This window comes from Salmo trutta, chromosome 22, assembly GCF_901001165.1.
Source record: "Salmo trutta chromosome 22, fSalTru1.1, whole genome shotgun sequence".
NCBI classification, from domain to species: Eukaryota; Metazoa; Chordata; class Actinopteri; order Salmoniformes; family Salmonidae; genus Salmo; species Salmo trutta.
The window spans coordinates 38857582-38870181 of NC_042978.1; the positions used below are offsets into that span (position 1 = coordinate 38857582).

Below are 12600 nucleotides of genomic sequence, written 5' to 3' on the forward strand. Positions count from 1 at the left end.
TCCACACTAATGGTTAAGGTTAGGATTGGGGGAGGGGAGGCTGATCCTAGATCTGTACCTAGAATAAACGTTACCCCAGAGTGTGTTTATATATCTAAATCTCTGCCAAATAGCATATACTACAGCATACAACCAGGAGACTGTACAATCTCCTCACAGAACAGTAGGTTCCATAAATATCAGACTAATCATTACATAGTAATTCCAGGAAGCGTGCCGTTAGCTGTTATTGAGTTGAAGTGATGCTCAGTTTTTCCCCGGTAGTCTGTCTGTTTGTTATTGAGTTGAGATGAGATGATACTTGACAGTACTGTGATGGCCTGGCTGTCGTGATTCACAGTTAGGTGTTTGCCAGACTAGTTCTGTGGTGGGCTGAATACTAAATGTTTCTGATCTAGTCAGACAGTCATTCACTAATTCAGCCAGTCAGACATACAGACATACCGACAGAAACAAGTACAAACTGATACAGACTAGCACACAGTGATATACTACATCGTGTGATGTAGTTAATGTCTATCTATATTAGGGTGTATAGTAGATACAAAGGATATCTGATCCTGGCCCCTCCTCCTCATCTGGCCTGAGACTGTAACCTTCATCGTCCACCGTAGGGGTGTTCTGAAACAGACACACCATATTTACACCATGCTAATCGGGGTTGGGCTCAATTCCATTTCAATTCAGTCAATTCAGGAATTTAACTGAAAATCATGTGCTATGTGCTTGTTACAAGGGTAGAATAATGATTTTTGCTTTACTTACATACTGTATCTGTCCCAGTCTAATCAAGGTTGGGCTTAATTCCATTTAAATTCTGTCAATTCAGTTTCTGAATTGATTGAATTGAGCCCGACCCTGATGCTACGTTGACATACCCACAGAATGTTAAGAAACGACAGTAAAACAGTAACAGATGGGTCAGAAGAAAATCTATTCTCTATAAAATATATTGATTGTTTTGTATCATGTGCTATATGAGCTTGTTCAAAGGGTAGAATGCTGATTCCTTACATATCTGTCCCAGTCGATCTCCCCAGAGAACCCATTGACAGCTGCTCCATTGGCCTTCTTCTGGGACTGAAAACAGAACAACATCGCATCACAATGAATCCCACCAATCAGAATTATGTATACTCAACTCATGCACTTCTATACTATTGAGTGATTGGCTAGCGCTACTTGATGGCGATGCCACCTATAGGGCAACTAGGTGCATTAAGCTCTAGTGAAGTCTGGTAGTAGAGTAACTATCCTACGCTAGAGGGGACTGCATAGTGTTCAATACCGATTCAGTCTGCTGGGGATCCTAAATGATGACGGTCGACAACACAGAGAACACAAATACAATAAAAATCATGCAACAGTTAACACGTTATTCAATAGACTCATTTCATTTGATTCTATAGTCTAGAGTCTATTAAAAAGGAACAGTGTAATGTTACAGTGTTGATTCTCCTAAAGGACTGAGAGTCTTAAAATGACAGTATTAAATCAAGCTTGTAAATAGCCAGTTATGTCTTTCTCCTTCCAGCAATGACAAACTTCTTTATTGAAAAGGTAACAAACTAATATATTATGGACTATTTCTCAGCTGAACAAGTTGTCTGATTAATCCATTAGATAAAACATGAATGATTTTGCAATACTTACACCCCCATCTCTGTCAGGGGACCCCCTGAGGAAAAAAGAGCGAGAGAAAGAGAAAAAAGGAAGGAGGGAGGGAGGGATGGATGGATGGAGACAGGGACAAAGAGAAAGTAAGGATCTTGAAATCCACTCGCCATATAATAAAATAGTTTATATTCAAACTGAAGTGCACCGCCAATTAGCAAAGCAGCTTACTGGAATATCACAGTCTATTGGGGCTTTCTCAGGGAAAACTTCCCCCACACACAAATACATACACCCGGACGGACGGGCAGCAGGCGGGCACGCACGCACACACACACGCACACACACACACAGCAACATACCCACCTATCAGATCTCAGGAGTCATGAATCAAAATGAAAAGCTATCATGCACATACAACCCTGTGAGGTGAATCGATACGTCCCAAACAGAATTAGAGAAAAAGCCTGGGCTAGGTAGTGATTGATCACAGTGCTGAGCCTCAGCTACAGTTAGTTTCACAGAGGCATGGGCACAGCCTACAGCTGCCAAGGCAACTGTCATCGCATGAGCGGACATTACGTCTCAAACTGTAGAGCTCCTCAGGTGGAACGTTCATGGTCAATAGAACCTCAACTCCCTCGATGGAACATCCACAGCCAGTGGAATCATATTTGGATGACTGCTGTGTGTGTGTGTGTGTGTGTGTGTGTGTGTGTGTGTGTGTGTGTGTGTGTGTGTGTGTGTGTGTGTGTGTGTGTGTGTGTGTGTGTGTGTGTGTGTGTGTGCGAGCAAGTGTAAGTTTGACTGGTAGACTTACGTGGAGTCATTGTCCTTGTCTCCCTTCTCTTTCTTCCGTATCCCAAAGGCCTTCCTGGTACGTTTTTTCAATCCTGAGGACAAACCAAAGGAGAGAGATGATTAAGTGCGTGTGAAGAACAGATCAAACACAGTCCCACATACAGATGGCACACACGCACACGCACCCACACACACACATAGTCAAGTTCCGAGCACACAAAATCAACAAGCAGTGTGTGTGTGTGTGTGTCTATGTTTGTGTGTGTCTGTGTTTGTGTGTGTCTGTGTGTGTGTGTCTGTGTTTGTGTGTGTCCATGTTTGTGTTTGTGTGTGTCTGTCTGTGTTTGTGTGTGTTTGTGTTTGTGTGTGTCTGTCTATGTTTGTGTTTGTGTTTGTGTGTGTCTGTGTTTGTGTGTGTCTGTGTCTGTGTCTGTGTGTGTCTGTTTCTGTGTTTGTGTGTGTCTGTGTCTGTGTGTGTCTGTGTCTGTGTTTGTGTGTGTCTGTGTCTGTGTTTGTGTGTGTCTGTGTCTGTGTGTGTCTGTGTCTGTGTTTGTGTCCATCTGTGTGTATTCATAGAGTTCCAGACTGGCTATACTCTCCAGTGTCAGAACAGAGGCCCAGACCTGTGGTCCTGTGGATCAAGGTTGAGCTTTTCATCTATTATTGAGTAGCAGAATGCTCTTTGAAGGCTGATATTCATTCACATCTCAAACGGTCCTCATGGCCAATGCAGAGGGATCCCTTTCTGTTGATCACTGATCTGTCAAGGCCCCTTCCTCTGATACTGGCTCTGCTCTGGATAAAAGAGTACTGGCTAAATTACACCTCTGTGTAAATTATTCGTCTGTGCAAATTACTCCTCTGTGTAAATTATTCCTCTGTGTAAATTATTTGTCTGTGTAAATTACTCCTCTGTGTAAATTATTCCTCTGTGTAAATGACTCCTCTGTGTAAATTATTCCTCTGTGTAAATTACTCCTCTGTCTAAATGAGTCCTCTGGCTAAATGAGTCCTCTGGCTAAATGAGTCCTCTGGCTAAATGAGTCCTCTGGCTAAATGAGTCCTCTGGCTAAATTAGTCCTTTGGCTAAATGAGTCCTTTGGCTAAATGAGTCCTCTGGCTAAATCAATACACTATCATCAACAGACATACAGTAACTCATATTAGAGTAGGATGAGTAGGAAGGAACCTGGCAACTACTTCTGTCTACACTTCATCCTCACTTATTATGTTACAAAGTACAACAGAGAATGGCTGATATCTACCTTTACAGCAGGAAAAATAGTCCCTTTCTCTCAGGAAACACAAATCAAGACGATTCTGCTTCCTTATATCTGTAACCTGCCATGATACCAGCCTATTAAAACATGAACTCAGAAGGGAAGCAAACTTAACTGCTCTTCCTCCATATTCAGAGTGTGAGAGACTGGAGCCGACTGAAATGACTTGGAACAGTATACTAAAACAGTACAGCAACTGTTAAAGGCCCAGTGTAGTCAAAAACGTGATTTTGCTGTGTTTTATGTATATATTCACACAATGAGGTTGGAACAATACTGTGAAAATGATGATGCCATTTTAGTGTAAGAGCTGTTTGAAAAGATTGCCTGAAATCTCAGCCTGTTTTGACATCACCAGGTGGTAAATTGGTTAATAGACCAATAAAAAAAGAGAGTTCCAAACTTCTCTGCCAAAAACAACTAGCTGTCAGTTTCCTGTCCCTACTCAGACAGTCCTCGAAAATTCTTGCTTGAGAAATTGCTCTTTGCTAAGAAGCTATTTTTGTTTCTTTTTGACAATTTTTGAAGAAAACAATCACAACAAGGTACTTAATTGTCACCAAGAAATTATTTGATATTGAGACAGAAATGGCTGAATTGGACCTTTAACATTAAGTACCTCTTACACAGAGACTGAAATTGGCATAACCTTCTGGACAAATTTTCTGTGTAGACTATTTCAAAGGGAGTAGGACTATCATAAATCTACTGTACACAATTCTCCAATCCATTCTAACCCAAAATGAATGTCCAGTTATCTCCCTGCATTATTCCAGCCTCGTCATTCTGCCATGTCTGTCTCTGCCTGTCGTCTCACACCTCCACCTCTCCTAGTACAGTGCAACACGCAGCGGGGGAACCAGAGCCTTAGAGTGTGTCTGCACGAAGTAGTATCACACACACACACACACACGCACACACACACCACACACACACACACACACACACACACACACACACACACACACACACACACACACACACACACACACACACACACACACACACACACACACACACACACGTACACACACACACACACACACACACACACACACACACACACACACACACACACACACACACAGACACACACACAGTACAGTATCTTTATCCCTATCCTCTAGGCCAGTGCTTGAATTCAAAACCAGTGACTCAACTCATGAATAAACAACAAACGCCAGAGCGACGAACGAATAATCAACCCAGCACAGGGAGGAGGCCAATCTCCATGCAATCTCCCAAGGCACAGTCTAAACATGCCTCATCTGTAGCATGCAAAATGAAACTGCCAGAAGTCCAAGAGATACGTGACAAGAGTTAAAATATGCCTCTATGTCTGTCTGTCTCTTCCTCCTTAGATTTTCAGTATCTTAGGTACCTGTTCCTGTCTGTCTACAGGCTCTGTGAAGACCTGTCACTACCTGCCACTGTCCTTCTGGGCAACTGTCAGTACCTGCTCCTGCCTCTGTCACAGCCTATGTCCCCGCTGGGTTTGAGGTTACCTTTCAGTCTCACCCTGCCTCTATCACATTCCCAGACTCAACCACTTCCTCTGTCCCTGCTACAATCCTAGAAAAAATTACCTAAAAGGGTTCTTCAGCTGTCCCCATCGGCGAACCCTTTGAAGAACCCTGTTTGGTTCCAGGTAGAACCCTTTTGGTCCCAGGTAAAACCCTGTTGGGGGCCACATGAACTCCCAGCCAATAAGAGACCAGTAACAGGAGTGCCACCTGACTCAAACGACAGGAACAGGAAGCAGGCAGAGGGAGGCGGGAAGAGGGCGGAGGGAAGAGGATGGAGGGGGTAAAAACTAGCTAACTATGGATGGCATCTGGGCATCTAAGAGGGAGCAAAGAATACACACTGCAAAAAAAAGAGGGAGGCGTCTTCGTCTGCAGTGAAGCATGCAGGCAGTTCTGTCTTTCTACTTTTCAGCATTCCATTTCGGTATGTCTTGGTATCTCTTCATCTAAGGCAGCTCTGTTACTGTTTCTCTCAATCCCCCAACAGGTTTCTAGATCTGGAGATCTATTCCAAACCAAACAACAAGTCCTAAAACGAATCAGACCTGTCAAAACAACTTCCTGAGATAAGACAGTTTGAGGTGATCTACAATGCTACTCTCTACAATAGCTCTGTTATTGCTGTGCTTTACTAGATTTCTGTACCTCAGCTACCCTGTGAGTTATGTGCTTGTGTGTGGCTTCCTGTGTGTTTAGACTGCATGGTGACAGTGTTGTGTGCTCTTCTGTGTTCTGAGCAACACAGTGTGAATGTTGTGTGCTCTTCTGTGTTCTGAGCAACACAGTGTGAATGTTGTGTGCTCTTCTGTCTTCATGTGTCTCTCTCTGGGTTTAACTGTAGTCTGGAGATGTTGACTGTGATTCAGACCCCCAAAGCCTTCAGCAGTCTGGACCAGGGAATCCCTGGAGTGCCGAGGATAATTAAAATAGCTATGATCTTAAAGAAAACACACACACACACACACACACACACACACACACACACACACACACACACACACACACACACACACACACACACACACACACACACACACACACACACACACACACACACACACACACAGGGTCCCCCTCTCTCTCCCCCTAGCTGGTGACTGAGCTCATTTAGGGAGATTGCTAACTCTAGTCAGGAGAAGCAGAGACTGTTTCACAAGCTGTTTTGAAGGGAGAGAGCTGGAGAGGCTGGAGAGATTCTTTATCCACAGTGAACAAGACTCAGGCTGTCCGCCAGGAGGGCCCTCCACACAGACAGGCAGCAGGGATGGGGAGACAGGTGTCCTGTGAATACTAAGTAGAAGAACATGGCACACACTGAGGAAGCAGAGAAACGGGTGTCTGGTAACTCAAACCTATTCTTGGAAGGTGTGTGATCATGCTGCAAGGTGCGTGGTCAGTCACTCCGACAGGTGCAGTTATTGTAGGAAGGTGTTAAGTTATGGAGGTGTGGGTGGTCACTAGAGCTGTGATGGTCAGGACATTTTGTCAGACGGTTATTGTCATGCAAATGACTGCCGGCATAGTAATTGACCATCAATTAACATAAACATATCTCCGATACGCCATGCTATTGGCTAGTTCATTTAGCAAACAAGATATGCTCATAAGTCCCGTGACATTATTTTATATGATTTTATTGTACGAATCATATAATAGACCCTTTTTCAGTACACGACACACTGACGTCACGTACAGATGCGCGCGACTCTTGGCAGCAGTAAGAAAGCCATCGCCATCTGCGCACAATCAACATAGATTTATGTTTTTATTACTTCTAAACAAAATCACTTTTTTTTACGCTTACAATGATGTTTTGATTCTTGCTTGAACAGTCGCTACAAATATATTTGGTTGTGATCAATGGTAAATAATTATTTTGAATGTAGCAGTTGTTAGCTAGAATGCTAACACTCATTGATATTAGAGATCGACCGATCATGATTTTTCAACGCCGATACCGATACGGATTATTGGAGGACCAAAAAAAGCTGATACCAATTCAATCGGCCGATTTATATATATATTTGAAATAATGACAATTACAACAATACTGATTGAACAATGAACACTTTTATTTTAACTTAATATAATACATAAATAAAATCCATTTTGTCTCAAATAAATAATGAAACATGTTCAATTTGGTTTAAATAATGCAAAAACACAGTGTCGGAGAAGAAAGTAAATGTGCAATATGTGCCATGTAAAAAAGCTAACGTTTAAGTTCCTTGCTCAGAACATGAGAACATATGAAAGCTGGTGGTTCCTTTTAACATGAGTCGTCAATATTCCCAGGTAAGAAGTTTTAGGTTGTAGTTATTATAGGAATTATAGGACTATTTCTCCTTATAGCATTTGTATTTCATGTACCTTTGATTATTGGATGTTCTTATAGGCACTTTAGTATTGCCTAATCTCGGGAGTTGATAGGCTTGAAGTCATAAACAGCGCTGTGCTTCAAGCATTGCGAAGAGCTGCTGGCAAATGCAATAAAGTGCTGTTTGAATGAATGCTTACGAGCCTGCTGCTGCCTACCAGCGCTCAGTCAGACTGCTCTATCAAATCATAGACTTAATTATAATTTAATAAACACACAGAAATACGAGCCTTTGGTAATTAATATGGTTAAATCTGGAAACTATCATCTCAAAAACAAAATGTTTATTATTTCAGTGAAATATGGAACCGTTTCGTATTTTATCGAACAGGTGGCATCCATAAGTCTAAATATTCCTGTTACATTGCACAACCTTCAATGTTATGTCATAATTATGTAAAATTCTGACAAATTAATTACGGTCTTTGTTAGCAAGAAATGGTCTTCACACAGTTCGCAACGAGCCAGGTGGCCCAAACTGCTGCATATACCCTGACTCTGCTTGCACTGAACACAAGAGAACTGACACAATTTCCCTAGTTAATATTGCCTGCTAACATGAATTTCTTTTAACTACATTTGCAGGTTTAAAAAAATATACTTGTGTACTGATTTTAAGAAAGGCATTGATGTTTATGGTTAGGTACATTTGTGCAACGATTGTGTTTTTTTACGAATGCGCTTTTGTTAAATCATCACCTGTTTGGCGAAGTTGTAGTAGGCTGTGGTTCAATGAGAAATTAACAGGCACAGCATTGATTATATGCAACACAGAACAAGCTAGTTAACCTAGTAATATCATCAACCATGTGTAGTTAACTAGTGATTATGTGAAGATTGATTGTTTTTTATAAGATAAGTTTAATGCTAGCTAGCAACTTACCTTGGCTCCTTGCAGCCACAAGGTCCTTTTGATGCTGCACTCGCGTAACAGGTGGTCAGCCTGCCACGCAGTCTCCTCGTGGATTGCAATGAAATCGTCCATAATCGGTGTCCAAAAAGGCTGATTACTGATTGTTATGAAAACTTCAAATCGGCCCTAATTAATCGACCATGCCGATTAATCGGTTGACCTCTGATATAGGCTGTAGCAAAAGATATCCAAAGAGACATTTTACTGGTTGAAGTTATAACAGCTGGTTATAACGGCTGGGGTTGGCTGGGATGGGCTGGATATAATGGCTGGGGTTGGCTAGTATGGGCTGTGTATAATGGCTGGGGTGGGCTGTGTAAAATGGCTGGGGTGGGCTGGGTATAATGCCTGGTGTGGGCTGGGTATAATGGCTGGGGTTGGCTAGGATGGGCTGAGTATAATGGCGGGGCTGGGTATAATGGCGGGGGTGGGCTGGGTATATTGGCTGGGGTGGGCTGGGTATAATGGCTGGGGTTGGCTGGGTATAATGGCTAGGTATAATGGCTGGGTATAATGGCTAGGTATAATGGCTTGGTATAATGGCTGGGTATAATGGCTGTGTATAATGGCTAGGTATAATGGCTGGGTATAATGGCTGGGTATAATGGCTGGGATTGGCTGGGTATAATGGCTGGGGTTGGCTAGGATGGGCTGGGTAGAATGGCTGGGGTGGGCTGGGTATAATGGCTGGGGTGGACTGGTAGAATGGCTGGGGTTGGCTGGGTATAATGGCTGGGGTGGGCTGGGTATAATGGCTAGGTATAATGGCTGGGGTGGGCTGGTATAATGGCTGGGGTGGGATGGGTATAATGGCTAGGTATAATGGCTGGGTATAATGGCTAGGTATAATGGCTGGGTATAATGGCTAGGTATAATGGCTGGGTATAATGGCTAGGTATAATGGCTAGGTATAATGGCTGGGTATAATGGCTAGGTATAATGGCTGGGGTTGGCTGGGTATAATGGCTGGGGTGGGCTGGGGTTGGCTGGGTATAATGGCTAGGTATAATGGCTGGGTATAATGGCTAGGTATAATGGCTAGGTATAATGGCTGGGTATAATGGCTGGGTATAATGGCTGGGTATAATGGCTAGGTATAATGGCTGGGTATAATGGCTAGGTATAATGTCTGGGCATAATGGCTGGGTATAATGGCTGGGTATAATGGCTAGGTATAATGGCTGGGTATAATGGCTGGGTATAATGGCTAGGTATAATGGCTAGGTATAATGGCTGGGGTTGGCTGGGTATAATGGCTGGGTATAATGGCTGGGTATAATGGCTGGGTATAATGGCTAGGTATAATGGCTGGGTATAATGGCTAGGTATAATGGCTAGGTATAATGGCTGGGTATAATGGCTGGGTATAATGGCTAGGTATAATGGCTGGGTATAATGGCTAGGTATAATGGCTGGGTATAATGGCTGGGTACAATGGCTAGGTATAATGGCTGGGTATAATGGCTGGGTACAATGGCTAGGTATAATGGCTAGGTATAATGGCTAGGTATAATGGCTAGGTATAATGGCTGGGGTTGGCTGGGTATAATGGCTGGGGTGGGCTGGGGTTGGCTGGGTATAATGGCTGGGTATAATGGCTAGGTATAATGGCTGGGTATAATGGCTAGGTATAATGGCTGGGTATAATGGCTAGGTATAATGGCTAGGTATAATGGCTAGGTATAATGGTTAGGTATAATGGCTAGGTATAATGGCTGGGTATAATGGCTAGGTATAATGGCTGGGTATAATGGCTAGGTATAATGGCTAGGTATAATGGCTGGGTATAATGGCTAGGTATAATGGCTGGGTATAATGGCTAGGTATAATGGCTGGGTATAATGGCTGGGTATAATGGCTGGGTATAATGGCTAGGTATAATGGCTGGGTATAATGGCTAGGTATAATGGCTAGGTATAATGGCTGGGGTTGGCTGGGTATAATGGCGGGGTATAATGGCTGGGTATAATGGCTGGGTATAATGGCTGGGTATAATGGCTAGGTATAATGGCTAGGTATAATGGCTAGGTATAATGGCTAGGTATAATGGCTGGGTATAATGGCTAGGTATAATGGCTGGGTATAATGGTTAGGTATAATGGCTGGGTATAATGGCTGGGTACAATGGCTAGGTATAATGGCTAGGTATAATGGCTAGGTATAATGGCTGGGGTTGGCTGGGTATAATGGCTGGGGTGGGCTGGGGTTGGCTGGGTATAATGGCTAGGTATAATGGCTGGGTATAATGGCTAGGTATAATGGCTGGGTATAATGGCTGGGTATAATGGCTAGGTATAATGGCTAGGTATAATGGCTGGGGTTGGCTGGGTATAATGGCTGGGTATAATAGCTAGGTATAATGGCTAGGTATAATGGCTGGGGTTGGCTGGGTATAATGGCTGGGTATAATGGCTGGGTATAATGGCTGGGTATAATGGCTAGGTATAATGGCTGGGTATAATGGCTAGACCTAATGGCTAGGTATAATGGCTAGGTATAATGGCTAGGTATAATGGCTAGGTATAATGGCTGGGTATAATGGCTGGGTATAATGGCTAGGTATAATGGCTGGGTATAATGGCTAGGTATAATGGCTGGGTATAATGGCTAGGTATAATGGCTGGGTATAATGGCTGGGTATAATGGCTGGGTATAATGGCTAGGTATAATGGCTGGGTATAATGGCTGGGTATAATGGCTGGGTATAATGGCTGGGGTTGGCTGGGTATAATGGCTGGATATAATGGCTGGGTATAATGGCTGGGCTGGGTATAATGGCTGGGGTTGGCTGGGTATAATGGTTGGGTATAATGGCTGGGTATAATGGCTGGGGTGGGCTGGGCTGGGTATAATGGCTAGGGTTGGCTTGGTATAATGGCTGGGCTGGGTATAATGGCTGGGCTGGGTATAATGGCTGGGCTTGGTATAATGGCTGGGCTTGGTATAATGGCTGGGCTGGGTATAATGGCTGGGGTTGGCTGGGTATAATGGTTGGGTATAATGGCTAGGTATAATGGCTGGGTATAATGGCTGGGGTGGGCTGGGCTGGGTATAATGGCTGGGTATAATGGCTGGGGTGGGCTGGGCTGGGTATAATGGCTGGGGTGGGCTGGGCTGGGTATAATGGCTAGGTATAATGGCTGGGTATAATGGCTGGGGTGGGCTGGGCTGGGTATAATGGCTAGGGTTGGCTTGGTATAATGGCTGGGCTGGGTATAATGGCTGGGCTGGGTATAATGGCTGGGCTGGGTATAATGGCTGGGCTGGGTATAATGGCTGGGATGGGTATATAGAGGAGGTTTAACATGGCTCCTGTGCTGGTCTGAGTCATCCCTGTGAGGATGGAGCCGGAGAGAGAGATGCAGCAGGAGTCTGGCAGATACAACTCTATGAACTAACAAATGTGCGCACACACACACACACACACACACACACACACACACACACACACACACACACACACACACACACACACAAAGAGACAGAGAGACAGAGAGACAGAGAGAAGAGAGACAGAAAAGAGAGACAGTGCAACAAGGTAACAGAGAGACAGTGAGACAAAACAGACTCACTAAGGCTGCGTTTACACAGGCAGCCCAATTCTGATCTTTTTTTCACTCATTGGTATTTTGACCAATTTTTCAGAGCTGATCCGATTGGTCTAAAGACGAATGAGTGGAAATATATCAGAATTTGGCAGCCTGTGTAAACGCAGCCTTTGACAGAGGCAGGAAAATGGCCACCGGACTTCGGTCACCACAAGCCCTACTCAGTGTGACAATGCACTAAGGCTGATCTCTTACTGTATTGTCCAGGTGGCTGCTATGGACTGACACACTTACTGTACACACACACACACACACACACACACACACACACACACACACACACTGACCTTTCACAGACATTGTGCATATACAATATCCGGCACATTACACGGCTCTGGAACACGACGACACGCAGTACTGGATTTGTCAGTTGCTGAATGGATGCACACATTGACAAGACAGATTCTGTAGCTAATGACGTGTGGCTGAACACTAAGGAAAGTGGGTCATCATGGGTAGAACTGGCTGCAGTACACTGACA

At 43.8% G+C, this 12600-nt stretch overlaps 1 protein-coding gene across 1 annotated transcript in view; it reads right to left on the bottom strand.

Moving 5' to 3' along the window:
- The window catches only part of sgip1a (SH3GL interacting endocytic adaptor 1a), a 107321-nt gene that overhangs the window by 41774 nt on the left and 52947 nt on the right, over positions 1-12600 (bottom strand). The window contains exons 3-7 of the mRNA XM_029706238.1: positions 2435-2507; positions 1654-1678; positions 1289-1309; positions 1015-1080; positions 555-621 (exon numbers count right to left, since the gene is read on the bottom strand). Coding sequence (XP_029562098.1) covers positions 555-621; positions 1015-1080; positions 1289-1309; positions 1654-1678; positions 2435-2507 — 252 coding nt within the window. The remainder of the gene's footprint in view (positions 1-554; positions 622-1014; positions 1081-1288; positions 1310-1653; positions 1679-2434; positions 2508-12600) is intronic.